The sequence below is a fragment of the Galeopterus variegatus genome, unplaced genomic scaffold (assembly GCF_000696425.1).
Source record: "Galeopterus variegatus unplaced genomic scaffold, G_variegatus-3.0.2 Scaffold55, whole genome shotgun sequence".
NCBI lineage: Eukaryota > Metazoa > Chordata > Mammalia > Dermoptera > Cynocephalidae > Galeopterus > Galeopterus variegatus.
The window spans coordinates 44,914-63,197 of record NW_007726166.1 but is presented as its reverse complement, the minus strand read 5'-3'; the positions used below and the strand labels follow the sequence as shown (position 1 = coordinate 63,197).

Here is an 18,284-nt window from a genome sequence, read left to right as displayed (position 1 = left end):
GGGATCGCAACCCTCGGTGTTGCGCCCGCACCACGCTCAGCCAGTGAGCGGGAACCGGTCTCCACATGGGATCTGAACCCTCGGTGGGAGTGCCGCTGCACTCCCAAGTGGCGCACTGTCCAGTGCGCCACCGGGCCAGCCCTTAACCACGTATTTTTTGTCTAGGATCATTATATCCATTTATGGTGCTTTCACTTAAGTCTGCCCATCTCACCACCTTCAATTAAGCTAAAGAACAGAAGTTTGAGGACTTGAAAATACTAGTTTGCTGGATGTACATAAAACAGGCAGCAACTGTCATTCTCTGGCAGTGTGTGATTGGTGGAGGTTTCAAAGATGACTGCTTCCCTAAGTCTTCCAGTAAAAAAAACCACCTCATAATGAGAAGTTATTATTTTCTAGAACTATCCTATAAAAAATAAAATCAAACAGATGCACACATTCCTTTCTGCATTCTGCCCTTCCTGCCTGTCAAAGTCCACGATGAATCAGTTATTGACGAACAGTATTTTATGAAGTGGAGGTGGCTTGTGGGGACTTCTCAGTTCATCAACATGACTGAAAACTAAAATATATCAACAATCAAGGCAGAAAGTTCTAAGCCTTATCACACAGAATTCTATTAGTAAGGATTTAACTGTTAGACAAGAATTTAGGTTTGTTACATACATAACCAACCTCTCACAAGTAAGCTATAGGTTGTTCTGGGTTCATAATTCTCTCATCTTAGACCATGATTTTTAAATTTTGGTTAGGGCCAAAGGGACTCAAATCTATAATTTTTTCATTTGATCTCTGAGTACTATAGCTCAAACCATTTGAAAACAAATCTTTAAATATATGTAGAATTCATGTGGTGTAGTAAAAGATATACTAAATAAGTAGGAGAGGGACTACATGTCTTCAGGCCTCAGAACACAACATGAAACATAATGGTCAAAGTCAGACCTAAAGTCAGTACCTCCCTATGCTAGGTACTCTGAGAGGAAGAAAAAACAAGAAAAGTCAGTCCCTAATGAAAAAGAGATCCATTCTGTCTGTGGAGACAATAAGAGATGAAACACAAGAAAGCAGAGATGGCACAGAAGTAACGTAATAATACAGTGCGCAACTGAAATGATTCCACCTAATTTCAAATGCTTACCGGAGTTGCAGGCTGTGGAGGTAGCAGTGGTGCTGTTGGGGTAGGAACAGAGGCTGCTGTACTCTGTTGTGAGCGAGGCTGCTGCTGGGGCTGGTCAGCTGAAGGAACAGCAGGAAGTGAAGGCTGCACTTGAGGAGGAAGTTGTGTTGTTGGTGGTGTAGGTGTCTGCCTTGTAGGCGGATGGAGAGCCTGGGACTGTGGCCCAGGTGGCATGGCAGGAGGTGTAGGAACAGGGGCTGGAATTGCTGTTGCTGGTGGTTGCTGAGCCCCTATGCTTGGGGGAGTGTGGTGAGGGGTGGGGGTACGACTAGGAACAGGAGAGGGTGAATTCTGATGCAGAGCCGTTTGAGGCAGAGGCGGACAGTGAATGTGGCTCCCTTGAGACCCTGGAGGCATTATAGGAGAGTTCACTGGGCAGGAAGAACTAGACATTTGTGCCTGTTAAAATGAAACACATAACAAGATGGCAGTTCAGAATACAATAAAAGAAATAATCACACAGTTAAGTTATATGCATTTAAGACACGAACTGATTAAACAAAAGCAACAATGCCTCTATTTCAAAAAATGTAAAAAATCCTATTACTGGGGGCATACTTTGGATAACAAAATCAACAGAGAACTTGATTAAAGAGACATAAAACCATTTAGCAGAACGGCCCCGGCCCCAGCAGGAGCACGGGAGTAGTGAGTGCAAAGTGCTCTGGGGCCTCCCTATGCTCTCTCCAGCTAGAGTTCCTCCTCCTACGTGGTAGTTCTCACTATGATTTTATTTTTTAAAGTGTTTACTACTCAAAAAAAATTGAAAAAAGAAAAGTTAAAACCATCAATTTAAATTATTTCCAGTTCAGGAGTCCGATCAAGATGGTGGAGTAGACAGTACCCAGCATCACCCTCACCCACAATCAACCAATTTACAACTATTAAAAAGCAATGACAGCCAAGCTGAGACCGCCAGAACTCAGGGGAAGAGAAGGAGAGACCTAAGGAGTTCATGAAGGCAGGAGAAGCCATGATGAGAGGAAGAAAGGGCCACTTTGACTATTTTGAGCCCCAACCACTTCTAGGTTGGTCCTGGTGGACACATGGAGCAAGAGCTGGCAAAAGCCACAGCTGTGCCCTTCATATGAAGTTTCATGGTGGCTGCAGGGGAGAAGGCCTTCGTGGCACCCAGGCCAGTAAGACCACTAACAGGGTTCCTGTGGACAAACATAGAAGTGAAGGGCAACTGAAAAAAGGAGCTACTCAGAGGCCAGTGAGTCATCACAAGGGACCGGTGCATGGGAAGTGTTTGGAATATGGGGGAGTGGGGGAAACTGGCCCATTGGAGGAATATTGGGGCACATCATGGACAGCTGGCAGAAGTGCCCCGGGGTTCTGAGTGGGGTGGGGGTGGGGCCGAGGACCTCGACCATGTCCCTGGACATCCACATGCCTCCTGGGCTCCACTGCCAGAATGAGGGGGGTGCCAAATGCCTTGATCACGCCCCTCTCTCCCGCCTCCCCTTTAACCTTTCCCCCAGCCCCCAAACTGCTCTGCAACATCTTAGAATGTAAATAAATAAATAAATTTTAAAATAAATAAAAAAGTACGTAAATTATTTCCAGTTTGGATCCCCATACTGGCCAGCTGCCAAGAAATAAAAATAAAATAAAATATAATTTCCTAGTTTGTAATAATTAGCACCATTGCTCTGTCACAGAATAATCTCTTCATGTTCAGAATACTGTAAGTGGAAAATTGCTTTTTTTTAGAAAGTCATGTCTTCACGCACTATTTGCTGCCACCCTTCCCTGTAAAAACCTAGATCAAGAGAAGTTTCAAGAATCACAAAAATGAGAAAAAAATTCACCGTGAGACATACTTGAGACACTGGTGCTTGACCACTGGATGGAGCCAAAGGCATATTTGTTACATTCATTCCCTGTGATGAGAACTGAGTCTGGGGAAGGAACTGGCTCTGGCTGGAAGGCTGCTGCATGCGAGGCCCATAGCCCATAGGCTGCAAAAGAACCACAGAGCGCCAAACTGCTTTATTACAGTTATTCTACCACAACTGGAATCATCAACTGCTTCAGGCCTGCTGTCAGCCTTACTGAGCAGAGGAGAGGAAAAGGCAGGAAAACAGGTGAAGGTGAAACGGGGGGAGGGCGGAGAAAAGAAAACTGCTAAGGTAAGGGGGAATAGCCTCCAGCTTATCTAACCCTACTTTCAAGAAATAAGAACTATGGACAAATGCACATTCTCTTGGTGCACAAATACATGCAGAACTCTGACAAGGAAAAGAGCTTAAGTGTTTCTTTGCATATTCTGTTAAGTGAGGAGAGTGAATCACAATTTCATGAGCTTTTTGCTCATGTCACTAGTCTTCTAACAGCACAAACTCCATAATGGGTAAAAACAAGTAAATCTTACAAGTTGTGGCTGAATCTGGTAGCAATCATGTTCCACAAATGCTCTAGGATTGTTACATATATTTTTAAAAAATACCTACACAAATACAGGCCTTTAATAAAGGAAAGAAATCTGGAATACCAAAGGCCCAAAACTTCATAAGCTAAGAAAAGCATTTGGTTTCTGGATTAAAATGAAGAATAGGCTCCTTGCTACACATGGCATATTTGTGAATAGTAGTAGTAATGGTAGAGAATCCCAAAAAGGTTCAAGAATTGGAAGCACCAGCTAATAGGGTGAGGGTCGGAGCCAATTCAGAGGGCTGGATGGCTGGTTAAGAGTTTGCATAAAGTGCAGCAAGGTGCTCAGTCTCTCTTGCCCAGCCTCTAGAATCAAGCGATTGCTCCTCCATCACCATTGCATAGGACAGAAAGTTCCCTGCATGGAGTGGGAAGACAGGCATTAGAGAATAGATATAACTGTGAAAAAATGTGCAGGCTACTAAATATTGAGACCCCAGGTACAGGGAACTGGCTTCTTATCAGCTTTCTAGTACTATGATTTTCTAAACTATGAACAGTACAGGTTAGGTATCCCTTATTTGAAATGCTTGAGTCTACGGCCATACCACCCTGAACGCGCCCGATCTCGTCTGAAATGCTTGAGACCAGAAGTGTTTTGGATTTCAGATTTTTTTTGGATTATGTAACATTTGCATTATACATACCAGTTGAGCATGGCTTACCAAAAATCTGAAATCTGAAATGGTCTAATGAGCATTTCCGTTGAGTATGACCTTTGAGCATCACACAGGTATTCAAAAAGTTCTGGATTTTGTACATACCAGTTGAGCATGGCTTACCAAAAATCTGAAATCTGAAATGGTCTAATGAGCATTTCTGTTGAGTATGACCTTTGAGCATCACACAGGTATTCAAAAAGTTCTGGATTTTGGAGAGTTCTGAATTTCAAATTTTTGGAACAGGAATGCTCAACCTGTACTTGCTTGGATGTAAATCTTTTAGTGTTTATTTCATATAGATTAATAAATATATTAAATGTTTATAATCAAAAGTGTTCAAACTATATTGGATCATATAACATATATATACTTTAAAAGCCTTCTTTTTCCATTTAAAGTTATAAACAACTTTTATGCCATTATCCAAGTTTTGAAATTATTGCCTTAGCAGCCAGAAGTGGGCGTAGCAAAGATGCACAAAGGAACGTAATAACTTCGTATAGCATACATTATACGAAGTTATACGAGGATCGCAACCCTCAGTGTCGCGCCCGTACCAGACCGGGACCGGCAACGGGATCGCAACCCTTGGTGTTGCTCCCGCACCTCGCTCAGCCAGTGAGCGGCCGGTCCGTATGTGGGATCCGAACCCTCGGCGGGAGCGCTGCCACGCTTCCCAAGCGGCGCACTGTAGAAGTGCGCCACCGGGCCGGCCCCATAACAAATTTCTTAACGTACTTTTATAATACGGCATTTTTTCAAAACAGAACACATAATACAACATCCTTAACATAAATTTTCTTCAAATTATATCATTGTAGTGCCTTATAGCAATTATTTCTGTAGGATAAATTTCTAAAAACTATCTCTAGGTAGAAGAGATAAGCAAAAATTAAGGATTTTCGTATATAATTTAGTTTTTGCCCCTCCCCTTTTTTTTTTTTTCTTCCTTTTTGTCTTTTTTACTGACCGGTAACGGGATCGCAACCCTCGGTGTCGCGCCCGTTGCCGGATCGCAACCCTCCGTGTTGCGCCCACACCGCGCTCAGCCAGTGAGTGGGAATCGGTCTACACGTGGGATCCGAACCCTCGGCGGGAGCGCCACCGCGCTCCCAAGCGGTGCACTCTCCAGTGCGCCACCGGACCAGCCCGCCACTCCACTTTCTAAAGTAACTATTTATTCTCATCTCTTTGAAACATGTGTCTATATTAAGGGCCAAATACAACAGAATTGCAATACAAGAACAAGGTCTTCTGGTTTGTTTAAACAAGACTGAGAATTTTTCTTTATGAGGTATAAACAAAGGAAAGGACTTTTAACGTATCATGTAAAGGCCAAACACATTACTCAGAGGAGTCAAACTAACCGGGTTGAGAGCTCCAGGCTGAGCCAACTGTCCGTGGTGCTGAAGAGGAGAGGTTTGCCGGGGTCCAATAGGAGGCTGGGGCATATTCATCTGGCCGAATTGATTCAAACCTGTGAATACATGCAAAATATTAGATCTGAACACCTCTGTGGAACTGGAGAATGAATGAGTTCTGCACGAGACAAGCTGGCAGGGAGCATCCGGTGGCTCCTACATGAACGTGAATGTGCACACAGGAAATGACCTTCCACTGGCACTCAGTGCCTTCAGAGCCAGGTCAGTGGACTCAAGACAGTCTACAGAGACCCACTGAAGAAAGTGAAGTCCAATGCCCAGCAGGTGGGTGGTAATCATCAGAGAGGAAAGAGAGCTAACTTTTGGAAAGGGAAGATAGAAAAGAGTCCCCTCTCCTCCCATGCAGAAAATACAAAACCAAAACAAAACAAAACAAAAAGAGAGTTCTTACAGCTGATTCTATGTCGTTTTATCAGGTCTTATAAAGGAATGTGCTTTCAACCTTATAACTATAAATGAATCTATTTCATTCACAGCAGATATAGACGGGTATTATTAACTAACATATGGTTTCTGAACTAAATTTTACAATCTGCAGCAAATTCAATCTCGCCCACTAGTCTTTAAATGGATGCTTAATCTTTTAATATCATCTGCCCCTTGAGCTGCCAGCCAACCTGCTCTTCATTCCCACTTGCTCCATGTGCTCCAACTCCAAGAAGTTTTCTAATTTCCCAACCGGGTAATCATGATACTTGCTGCTGGCCTAAAGCAGGAATCAAGGTAGCAAGTATAATACTGTAGTATGCCAGGGACTCTGTTAAAAATAATCACAGGGATTTCTTTCACAATTTACCAGGTTGTGGAGTTATCCGAGGCATCATCTGGTTTGGCACACTGCCACGGATCATAGTTGGGTCAGGTAGGGGACCGTCTAAATTGGAAAAGAGAAATGATTAAAGAAGTATCTTTACACCAGGTGCCCATAGGCTTAAACAAAAAACCCCACAAAATATCGTTAGTAATATTTTGAAGAATTCACCCTGAATCTCAAAGAATAAAGCTCTGAACTACAGAGGAGCCTTGTATTTTTGGAATACAAGAAAATGCCTCCAAATGGTTTTGGACTTACTCCTTTATGAACCAGGGTGCTTTCAAAGTTGACAGAAAAATAATGTAAAAACTAAACAAAACAAAACAACCCCCCCCCCAAAAAAATCCCATGAAGCTACTATAGCATTTAATATGCTATTGTTTAAGCAAGTCTGACTCTTTGCTTGGTGTGCAACTGAATTTCTCCCACAGATAATAACTATGAATTTTGTCCAGTGTTGACTAAATTTGATTGTGTAACCCAATAATACATGTTTTTATGTACACAAGCCTACTGTGAACACTGACTATTAAATAATATACACATTATACTGCATTATAGATAATGTAAATCCTGAACAAACATAAAATTAGAACTATGCAATGAGATTAAAATGTAAATCTATAAATTCTATAGTACAAGCTATAGTACAGCACTTCCAACATGGTACACAGAGTAAAAAATATTTCTATAGTAACCCAGCTGCACCATGGTCACCCTCTCCCAAGTGCTATGCACTCAAGCCTCAGGCACACTTGCGGGAGATCCTGCTCTAAGGAGATGCCAACCACTTAAGACAATTCTCAATTTTTAGTAAAAGAGCAAAAGTGACAGAGGAAATTCTACACATTTATTCATATAACTCTTTATCTACAACTGTGCAAGATTTATAAAATTACATGTGTAATCCATGTTCATTATATAAAAATTAGAAAACATTAAAAAAAATGAAAAATGAATCATGATCCAATGACTGACTTAGAGATAAGCCTCTGCTGACAGTTTAAATCTTCCACCACACACACATATATTATTCACATACAATTTCAACAAAACAGTGTTTTCACCTAATGTATGAGTAAAATTTTTTCCTATCAATAATATGGTTAGGTGTTGCAAACTAAATGGGAGCAAGGGCCATTTAGCCCAGTAAAGAAATTGCTTTCACTGTGAAAGTGTATTGGGTACCCAAAATAATGGGGAACGTTCAGGACTGTGGTGATGTGGAAAAAGCACAAACTCTTCTAAAGAGTAAGCCACCATACTTCAGCTAGAGACAGTGGTGTCCCTGTGGGAGAGAGGGAGCCAAATCTCCTAGAGCCTTCCATTTTTTAAAGGAAGACAGAAATCTAGATTTTTACGCAAAATCTTTTGATTTTTTAGTATTTGAGACTAACAAATAAAACTCAAAATAAAAACATTACCCTACTGCCCACATCTGCCCCAAGCACTTTCATTTACAACTACGATGCAGATGATGGTTTCACTGACTGCATGGTATGAACGTATCACAGTATCTATTTTTGGTCCATGAGGCAGGTCTTAACTTTTTATTATCATAAGGATAATCTGACGAACATTTGAAGGACCATTTTGATAACAATTAAGATAAATATTTAGAGATAAAGAAAAAATATATATACATGTATAAAATCATTATCTAAAATGCCCATCATTAATATTTAAATAAATACTCCCTTAATGTAAACTACAGGCACAGATCCAAAAATCAAAAACCCTTTAACACACAACATAAAGCCTCCAGAAATCCTACCACTCACATAAGAAAGCAATATTAACAGATTAGTATTTATTTCTTCCAGAACATTTTTCTAGGCATATGCCATACTTCAAAACAATCAGATTGTAATGCACATACTTGCCTGTGATCAGGTTTTCCTTAAAGTTAATGTTTGTAAAAAAAAAAATTAAGAGTCAGCCCTTCTACCCCATTAACAATTGGATTTATCTTTTTCAGACTGCACATATATGTTACTTATATTCACTTATTACGGGCATCTTTCTAGGCCAATATGGAGACTTACCATAGCCACTCTGATTATATTATAAATGCGTGCTCTTTGCCCATAGCCCCAAAAATAAAAAAATAAAACTTTACAGAAGTCTAAAGATGAGGAATTTCAATTCTTCCATTATCCTTTATCTACCCATAATATTTTTCTTATGCAAATATAAAATAAAACCCCTAAATATGAATAAGTTCATACTGAACTTAATACATCAGAGATATTTAACAATACAATACTAGGACATTTTTAGGATTTTCTGTAAAACTGTAGCACTATGTTTGGAATCAAAGTCCCAGGAACAAAATGATCAGATTTAAGGGAATGAACTAACATTTACATTCTTCTCAACAGTATATTCTGGAGTCATATTCCTGCAGTCACTAACACGCATTTCAACCTTTATAGACCCCAAACAGTTTCTACAGTTTTGGTTACTTGTTCCCTCATGTTCTTTTCCCATAATTATTCTCATGTTTCATCTCTCCCTGCCTTAAGTCTTATATTAAGACAATTAGTACTTTTAATATTGAAAATACTTTCTTTGGTTTGTCCATTAATTATGTTTATGGTACCTTCTGTTGTCTTTTTTTTTCTTTAAAGCTTCTAGGTAGAGTCTAGTTTGTGGTCTTTCTCAATTCATTTTGTATTTTCTTTAATATTCTGTGTTGTACTTTTAATTTTTTAAAGTTTAAAGCCTTTTTATTCTTCTTCTTCGGTGCTGCGCCCGCACCTCGCTCAGCCAGTGAGCGGGAACCGGTCTGTATGTGGGATCCGAACCCTCGGCGGGAGCGCTGCTGCACTCCCAAGCGGCGCACTGTAGCAGTGCGCCACCGGGCCGGCCCATAAAGCCTTTTTATTCTTCTATAATTAATTTCTGTGTATGAGAAAAGGTAAAGACCTCATTCTACAAAACATCAGATTCAGTATGCGTTAAAGGTCAAAAACACTTAGGGCTATTTAGTTCCACTATTTATTCCTGTCTCCAACACTATCATACTGTTTTTACTCTGACAGACTACAATTTAATACCTCAGACTTTAGAGCTGGCTCAAATTTCACCCAGAATGTGAATAAATTCTACCACATCCAAGTATCTCAAATATGTCTACTTGTCTCCATATCCCTAGTTACTATCTTAGTTCAAATCATGTACTGAAGCAGTTTCCCCAACTCTAATCTTGACTTTCTCATTCCTGAATATTTGCTCTTCTACCTACTCAAAAAGTATACGTGTTTTCCCATGATAGTGGGCCTCCACAGATACTATTCCCTCTGCCAGAAATGTTGCTCTTCCCAATTCTGTTCATATCATGGCCCAATAAATAGGTACCTGGCACACTGCAGTTAGCAAATGATGCTTCTAAAGTCCAGTGGCAACCAATGGTTCTCCACTTTACTACTACAAGGACTGAGAGCGATGAATTTCTCAGCTCACCCGTAACCCAGTAATGGCATAAGAGTTGTTTAAAATTGAACAACAGGGGCCGGCCCGGTGGCGCACTGCTACAGTGTGCCGCTTGGGAGTGCGGCGGCGCTCCCGCCGAGGGTTTGGATCCCACATACAGACCGGTTCCCGCTCACTGGCTGAGCGAGGTGCGGGCGCGCAGCGCCGAGGGTTGCGATCCCGTTGCCGGTCCCGGTCCGGGCGCGACACTGAGGGTTGCGATCCGTTGCCGGACACAAAAAAAAAAAATTGAACAACAGCAACAACAAAGAGTTGCTACCTGTGGCTCAGCTGGTACTTCCTATAAGTAGTAACCTTTCTCACAGCATTTAAACAGCTTGTGTTCTTTTTCACTACTGTGTGCCCACTCCACATTTTACTGCTTGGAATCTAGTAATAAGTCAATGAATGAATAAGGCAATCTATAACAATCCTGGCTATATGGTTAATTCATCAGGTTGAGGATGATGCTATAACCAGAAAGTGAAGCTATCAAGGAGAAAATGTGACAATGTGAGATGGTAGTATACGTGTTTAGGAAGTATGTAAGCCTCTGTGGGGCCTTGAAGCTGGTTGGCTGCCTATTACATCCGAGTGAGTGAGTGTTGGAGAAAACCAGTGAAAACCCATGGACTGTCATTTTCTAGGTATCACTCTTAGATAAGGCTTTCCTGGGTTCTAAAAATGATGCCAGATTATCAAGATATGTTAAGTATCATGCCAAGAAATCTTAAATATACAGTTCAACTACTATTTTTGCTAGTGGATGAATTATTTTCTTTGCAAAGGCAAAAGGCCATTTGAAAACTAGAATAGTTACACAAGCTTATATAAATTAATGGCTTTAGTTAGAAACCATGTGTTATCAATTTCTCCCCAACATAAATATAACAAAAAAGCACTTACTAGAAGCCATTCCTGGTTGTGGCTGTCCCATGTTAGGCCCTGGATTCATGGAAACTGGTACCATGCCTGCAGCATTTGGTAGCATATTCTGTTTCTGCAGTCTAGTCCTTCGTTTTTCTTCTAGTTCTTTCTGGATCTTATAGATCTTCTCGGCTAGAAGGTGGTAGTATTCCGCCTTTTTGAATTTTTGAAGTAAAAAAAGAGAGATGAGGAAAAAAGAGGAACTACCACTGGGTAACACCACAAAGAACTAAGAGATATATGCTTCAATAAAAGAGTAGGCAGATACTAAAAAAGGGGGGAGAATCTAATCACTCCAAATGTGAGCTCACATTTGGAATGAATGTGACCAGCAGTTTTTATTATTAACCTACAGAGTAAAACGTGACCTTTCTCAAAGCAGTTTATGAAATATGTGCTGGCAACATACAGGACATGGAAAAAATATGCTACATTTGAAGAAGTGCCAACCTAGAAAAGAAAGTTCAACTGATGTAGAGATACTGAACTACTACTTGAGTTGAAAATGCCAAGCAGCTGATCCAATATATTCTAGCGAGAACAGAACAGAGCTGGTAACAGCTCAGCCACTTTTTAGGTTGACAGAAGGACAACCCAAATAAAGTGTCACATGAGTGCACTGTATTATGTGGAGAAACGTAAAATTCCCAATAACACACACTTAAGAAAGTGCTTTATCTTGACTATGCTCAGTGAACAGTAAGATGGGATAGCTGAAATGGTGTCCTGGGAAGCACAGTATTGCTTATATATGTTACAGAAGAGTACACTTAAGAAAGTGCTTTATCTTGACTATGCTCAGTGAACAGTAAGATGGGATAGCTGAAACGGTGTCCTGGGAAGCACAGTATTGCTTATATATGTTACAGAAGAGTAAATAAAATAAACGAGAATAGGTTCATTCCTGACATTTTCTTTTCTATTGAAAACAAAAAACAGATGCTCACTCGATTATTTGCAGATTCATACATGTCCCCTTCGACTTTCCGGGCATACGCAACTAAGTTTTCCATTCGTCTGTCTTTTAAAGCGGCAGGATCCGGAGTAGGAAATATGGCTTGAACACTAGGAACAGAAAATCCTACCACTGTAATATCATGTCAGCTTTTCATTCATGTCATGGTTATATATGATACTTTAAATTTTTTCCTGATTATTATTTTCCCATTTTTATACACTGTACTGTACACACATTGCATAAAAGAAAAAACAATGGGTGGGTGAGATGTGTTCAAATATTAAAAAAAATACTGAAATGAAATTGTCTTTTTGTGATAAAGACTTTTCCTGATCATAATAAGAAATGACTCCGTAAAAATACTCTCCAGTCCCTGTCACTCTAAATGTAGAGCAGGGGCCGGCCCGTGGCTCAACTTGGTAGAGTGCGATGCTGATAACACCAAGGCCATGGGTTCGGATCCCATATAGGGATGGCCGGTTTGCTCACTGGGCGAGTGTGGCGCTGACAACACCAAGTCAAGGGTTAAGATCCCCTTACCGGTCATCTTTAAAATAAATAAATAAATGTAGAGCAAAAAATTTTACTGTGCTACATAAAGTGAGGAGACCTGACCGTTGTCGTAAGATCAAGTAGCAACAGCTTTCAGATTCTTCTACTCTCCAAAATCTATTCAGCTTATTAAAATAAAATCTAACAACCACGCCAAAACCTTAAAAGATCAAAAACTTGAAGTGGAAGGAGAAAAAACACATAACGATTCTCCTACATTCAAAGTTTTTCACTCTCTAGCAATTCCCTACAAAATGTTTGGCAGTGGTATTTCATAAAATAGACAAATGTGATTTTTAGACATTAATTTTATTATTTGGACTCCTCACGTTCAGTTGTATAGTACCCGAAGAAACAAGATTAAGAAATCGGGCCGGCCCGGTGGCGCACTGGAGAGTGCGCTGCTTGGGAGCGCGGCGGCACTCCCGCCGAGGGTTCGGATCCCATGTGGAGACCGGTTCCCGCTCACTGGTTGAGTGTGGTGTGGGTGCAACACCGAGGGTTGCGATCCCGTTGCCAGTCAGTAAAAAAGACAAAAAAAAAAAAAAAAGAAAAAGAAATAGAAGTTTAAAAGAATACTTGAGTTGGCAGAAAACCAGCAAGCATATAATATAAATTTTAATGTCAAGTCAGATGATCAATCCCAAATAATCTATCATCTCCATCCATGCAATAAAATTTCCTAAACATTTTATTACAAAATAACAATCTGGGTATTCTTTATTAATTAATCACATTAAAATTGTGGCGCTCTCTCCTTGTCAAACTGCATTTCTAGCACTATCATTTTAGAATTCCTAAATGAAACTCAGGTGTAAATGGAAGACTAATGTAACATAAAAATAAATTAAGACAGTATAAGACAGATCATGTTTCGAAGTCAACCAAAAAAATACGGATGGAACAGAGGGGACCATACTATTAAGTGGAGGTGAAACAAGAATGCTTTCTCCAAGGAAGAATACTCTATTTTGTTTGAAGGGTAGACTCTCTCATAAGCAAGGTCCAAGCCCTACGTTTATGATCTTGGGCACATTACATTTTATCACTCTATATGTCTCCTCCTCCTTTATCTAACAAGAATTTTTTTAGATTAACTAGAAGTTTGTGAGGGGGGAGTACCTGGCATATATCAACTTCACAACAAATAGTGCAGAAGGTATCTCACAAACTGCTATCTACACATTTGATGGACCAGAAAAAAACACACAGACCACCCTAGCAGATTCAACCTGTCAATATAATAAAAGCTTTACCAAGAATAACAGAAAAGGATGTTGCCAGTGCCACATTTTAATGAGCTAAGGTCTAGTTTTTCTTATAAAATATAAGTTTTGCAAAGGCAATGACACTAAAATAAATGATTTTTAATTAATATATTAATTACTGGCACTAGGCAGAATAGTGCACACAATGTTAAAGCTGAAAGATTCCTACAAATGAAGGTGAGAAGAAAGGAAATAAGAAGCAGCAGCAAGAATGCCACAAGAGCAGAAGTATCAACATTAACAGCTAGGCTACAGAAAAATCAATAATATTCCTCTGGTAGTTATATGTCCAGTAGATTGGAAGCACATTGACATGACAACTCTTTATGAGTAAGACAAACCCACAACTTGGCTTACAGTTTGTGGACAAGATGATTTCGAAGATCCTGAGTAATATCTTCATGCCACTGTTTCCGAATTCCAGTACTGGATGGTTGAGCTGCTGTTGGCATAGGACCCAGAGAGGCCACACTGGCATTTTCACTCATCATTGGGCTTTAAAAAGGAGTCATAAAATAGTTTTAGTGAGGTACGGTAAGAGAAAGAAGACTTCATTCAATTAGAGCTGACAGTGATTAATGCAATGGGCCCAATATGCTGACAAGTCTATCTGCATAAAGGTGTGTGGGGTTTGGGGAAGAAGTATATGACCAAATCTCTTTCTAAATTTGTATGTTTGTACCTGTGTGAGGGAAAAGAGTTACATTTCTTTGTATGGAGAGGAGGATAAAATCTGGTGTTTAGAAGTCTTGCGTAAGGCCAACCCGTGGCTCACTCAGGAGACTGTGGTGCTGATAACACCAAGGCCATGGGTTCAGATCCTATATAGGGATGGCTGGTTTGCTCACTGGCTGAGTGTGGTGCTGATGATACCAAGCCAAGGGTTAAGATCCCCTTACCAGTCATCTTTATTAAAAAAAAAAAAGTCTCCTGTTCTCTGGGCTGGCAGGTTAGTTTAGTTGGTTAGAGCGTGGTGAGAAGAAAGGAAATAAGAAGCAGCAGCAAGAATGCCACAAGAGCAGAAGTATCAACATTAACAGCTAGGCTACAGAAAAATCAATAATATTCCTCTGGTAGTTATATGTCCAGTAGATTGGAAGCACATTGACATGACAACTCTTTATGAGTAAGACACACCCACAACTTGGCTTACAGTTTGTGGACAAGATGATTTCGAAGATCCTGAGTAATATCTTCATGCCACTGTTTCCGAATTCCAGTACTGGATGGTTGAGCTGCTGTTGGCATAGGACCCAGAGAGGCCACACTGGCATTTTCACTCATCATTGGGCTTTAAAAAGGAGTCATAAAATAGTTTTAGTGAGGTACGGTAAGAGAAAGAAGACTTCATTCAATTAGAGCTGACAGTGATTAATGCAATGGGCCCAATATGCTGACAAGTCTATCTGCATAAAGGTGTGTGGGGTTTGGGGAAGAAGTATATGACCAAATCTCTTTCTAAATTTGTATGTTTGTACCTGTGTGAGGGAAAAGAGTTACATTTCTTTGTATGGAGAGGAGGATAAAATCTGGTGTTTAGAAGTCTTGCGTAAGGCCAACCCGTGGCTCACTCAGGAGACTGTGGTGCTGATAACACCAAGGCCATGGGTTCAGATCCTATATAGGGATGGCTGGTTTGCTCACTGGCTGAGTGTGGTGCTGATGATACCAAGCCAAGGGTTAAGATCCCCTTACCAGTCATCTTTATTAAAAAAAAAAAAGTCTCCTGTTCTCTGGGCTGGCAGGTTAGTTTAGTTGGTTAGAGCGTGGTGTTGTAATACCAAGGTGAAGGGTTTGGATCCCCATACCAGACAGCCACGGGGGTGGGGGGGTGGGGGGGAAGCCTTGTGATATTACACTAAGCCGTCATTTTGACACAGCCAGCTTATCTCATGGAACCCCATGGGTAATAGAATAATTCTTAACACTGGAATACAGCAAATTCATTTTTTATACCTACAACTTCCTACTGTATTTGGGAAGGTGTAAGTCACCCCACATAATTGACAGCATTTCAAACAAGGTTATAGAAAGATGAAGGAATGGACTTCAAATATCCTGTTTGTCTTCACTGATCAGAGATATCTTTGAATAAAGGAAACTAAATTAAAAACTCAAATAAGGAATTGTATAGTGAAAAATTCTAATTTTGTAACTAAAATATATCTAAAAAAAAAAAAAATTCCAGGCTCTCTTCCCCTCCTTGCTACATGATCTCTATAACCTGACCTATATGAGAAATCCTGTAGTTCTGTCTACTTAATCATTAGCCTGCCCCTCAGACTAGAGATGTTTCAAAGTAGTGACCATGCCCCTTGAGTATGTTTTTCCCCCCATCATATGGAACACCTGAATTAATGCTGCTTATCATTTGTTCTACTGCCCTTGTCCATTACAGGTATGTAAAATTTATAACTCTGAGAATATTCCAGCACTATAGCCAGTTATGCCACAGTGTGAGACAAAGCTGTTATCCTAAGCTGGAATTGTGAACAAATTTTCCATATGAAAGCATTACATGTTTGCTCAGGCTCTACATTCTACCCAGTACTATATACTTCAGGTAAAGACAGTATAACATAGACCTATACTACTATTTTTTTTCCAGAGATCTGACAGTCTTGGGAACATAAATGAGAGATAATAACTACCAAATAAGTGAAATGTAAAATCTTTGAAAAAGAATAAAACACAAAACTGAGAAGCAAATTTTTGGTAACCAATTCCAGATATGGTTAACCCATAATTGAAAGGTTCACAATAAAATGAGAGAGCAGGGATGTTAAAAGGAAAAACTAGTTGAAGGCAAATGCGAGTCCCAAGAAATGTTTATAATGACATTTTAAAAATTTGATCAGATACACATCACTATGACATATTCATCCCAAAAATGTTTAGCCTGCATCCAATTATAAGGAAACAGACAAATCCATATTGTCAAAGAATTTATAGGACTCACTGAAAGTCAATGTGTGATGAACAAAGAAAGAAAGGTGAGATGACTTCTAGATTAAAAGAGAAAAGGCAGATGATAACAAAATGTAAAAACCTTAATTGAGCTTGGGGGACAAGTGGAGAAATTTAAATATAGACTGTACATTAAATGACATTATTATTATTATTATTATTATTATTATTACTTTCTTTTTTTGGTGGCTCGCTGGTATAGAGATTGAACCCTAGACCTTGGTGTTATCAGGACCACACTCTAGCCAACTGAGCTAACTGGTCAGCCCCAGATAACATTCTTGAACAAATATTAGATTTATTACATGACTAACAGTACTGTATTTATGGAGAAAAACATCCTTGTTAGCAGAAGATATATGGTGAAATAGTGGTTAGGAGTCAAGATATCTTAAGTCTAAAAACAAAGCAAATGTGAAAAATTAGTGAATCTAGGTAAAGGGTCTATAGATAGATAGATAGATAGATAGATAGATAGTCTTTGCTAGACTACTTCAACATTTAGGTAGGTTTGAAAAACCCAAATTAAAATACAGGAGAAAAAATTTATTCATATATAAGAAACATGAGGAAAGAACTTACCAAAACACAGATTCAAGGTAAAGATAGTGTTTATTATACATCTAAAAGACTTTAAATTATTGACAGGTAGATACACACACATTTTTCAAGGCCTCAATTTTAAGAGAAAGTTTTTTTCTAGATTTCTAATTACATAAATACTTCAGGGTTAAAATGACAAGAGAGAGAGATCTGACAGTACTGACATTTGGGATCCAATCTTGGAAAAACATCAAAGACAAACATTTTAGGTTGCTGAGTAAATGGTAATATACTCAAGTAAACTGCTTCTGTTTATAAATGGGGTAAATATCTTACCACAACAGGGTCCCTTTCATGAATTTAGTCTACTAGATCAGGCCTGAACATGAAGTACCATCTTAAAATAAAGATTGTTGGTGCAAGACAACAGAAGTGATTAAAGCTCAGTATAGCATCTCAAAATTATAAAAGATGGCAAAAGGGTTTAAAAAAAAAAAAAAGATTTACCAATGAAGAAAATAATTTATTAATTCTTTACTCTTTTTGATAATATGCTAAAGCAAAGTTGCAACTCCTGGGTCATGTTTCTGACCATCATCAACTAAAATAGTACAAAATTATTCTATTACTAGTAAAATCCATCATAAAATTAAAGAATCACTTTAAGCACCTAAAAAAGCCATTTAGAGTCTAAAACCCCTGGTCCGAACAGCAGCCAAAGTATAAAGTTCTGCTTAAAATTAATAAATTACCAAAGATTTTGGTGTGAAATGAAAAATCTATCACTTATTCATAATATGAAATAAATACTTTCTTAAAACCCCCATAAAGGCTGTTGAAAAATTATAGGGAGTCATGGTGACTCCATTTTGATATTCATTTCCTTTATTCATTATACAGGCTTTAGCGAACTCATAAAATAAAAATACAATGGATGCCCTCCATATAACATAAATACATAGGTGTATGCATGCATGCATGCATGCATGCATACATACATACATACATACATACATACATACATTTATTTATTTATTTAAAAGATGACCGGTAAGGGG

At 39.2% G+C, this 18,284-nt stretch overlaps 1 protein-coding gene across 1 annotated transcript in view; it reads right to left on the bottom strand.

Annotated features, from left to right (window-relative positions):
* The window catches only part of EP300 (E1A binding protein p300), a 78,847-nt gene that overhangs the window by 22,184 nt on the left and 38,379 nt on the right, over positions 1-18,284 (bottom strand). The window contains exons 7-13 of the mRNA XM_008574437.1: positions 14,870-15,007; positions 11,886-12,003; positions 10,918-11,092; positions 6,520-6,597; positions 5,649-5,758; positions 3,010-3,147; positions 1,145-1,582 (exon numbers count right to left, since the gene is read on the bottom strand). Coding sequence (XP_008572659.1) covers positions 1,145-1,582; positions 3,010-3,147; positions 5,649-5,758; positions 6,520-6,597; positions 10,918-11,092; positions 11,886-12,003; positions 14,870-15,007 — 1,195 coding nt within the window. The remainder of the gene's footprint in view (positions 1-1,144; positions 1,583-3,009; positions 3,148-5,648; positions 5,759-6,519; positions 6,598-10,917; positions 11,093-11,885; positions 12,004-14,869; positions 15,008-18,284) is intronic.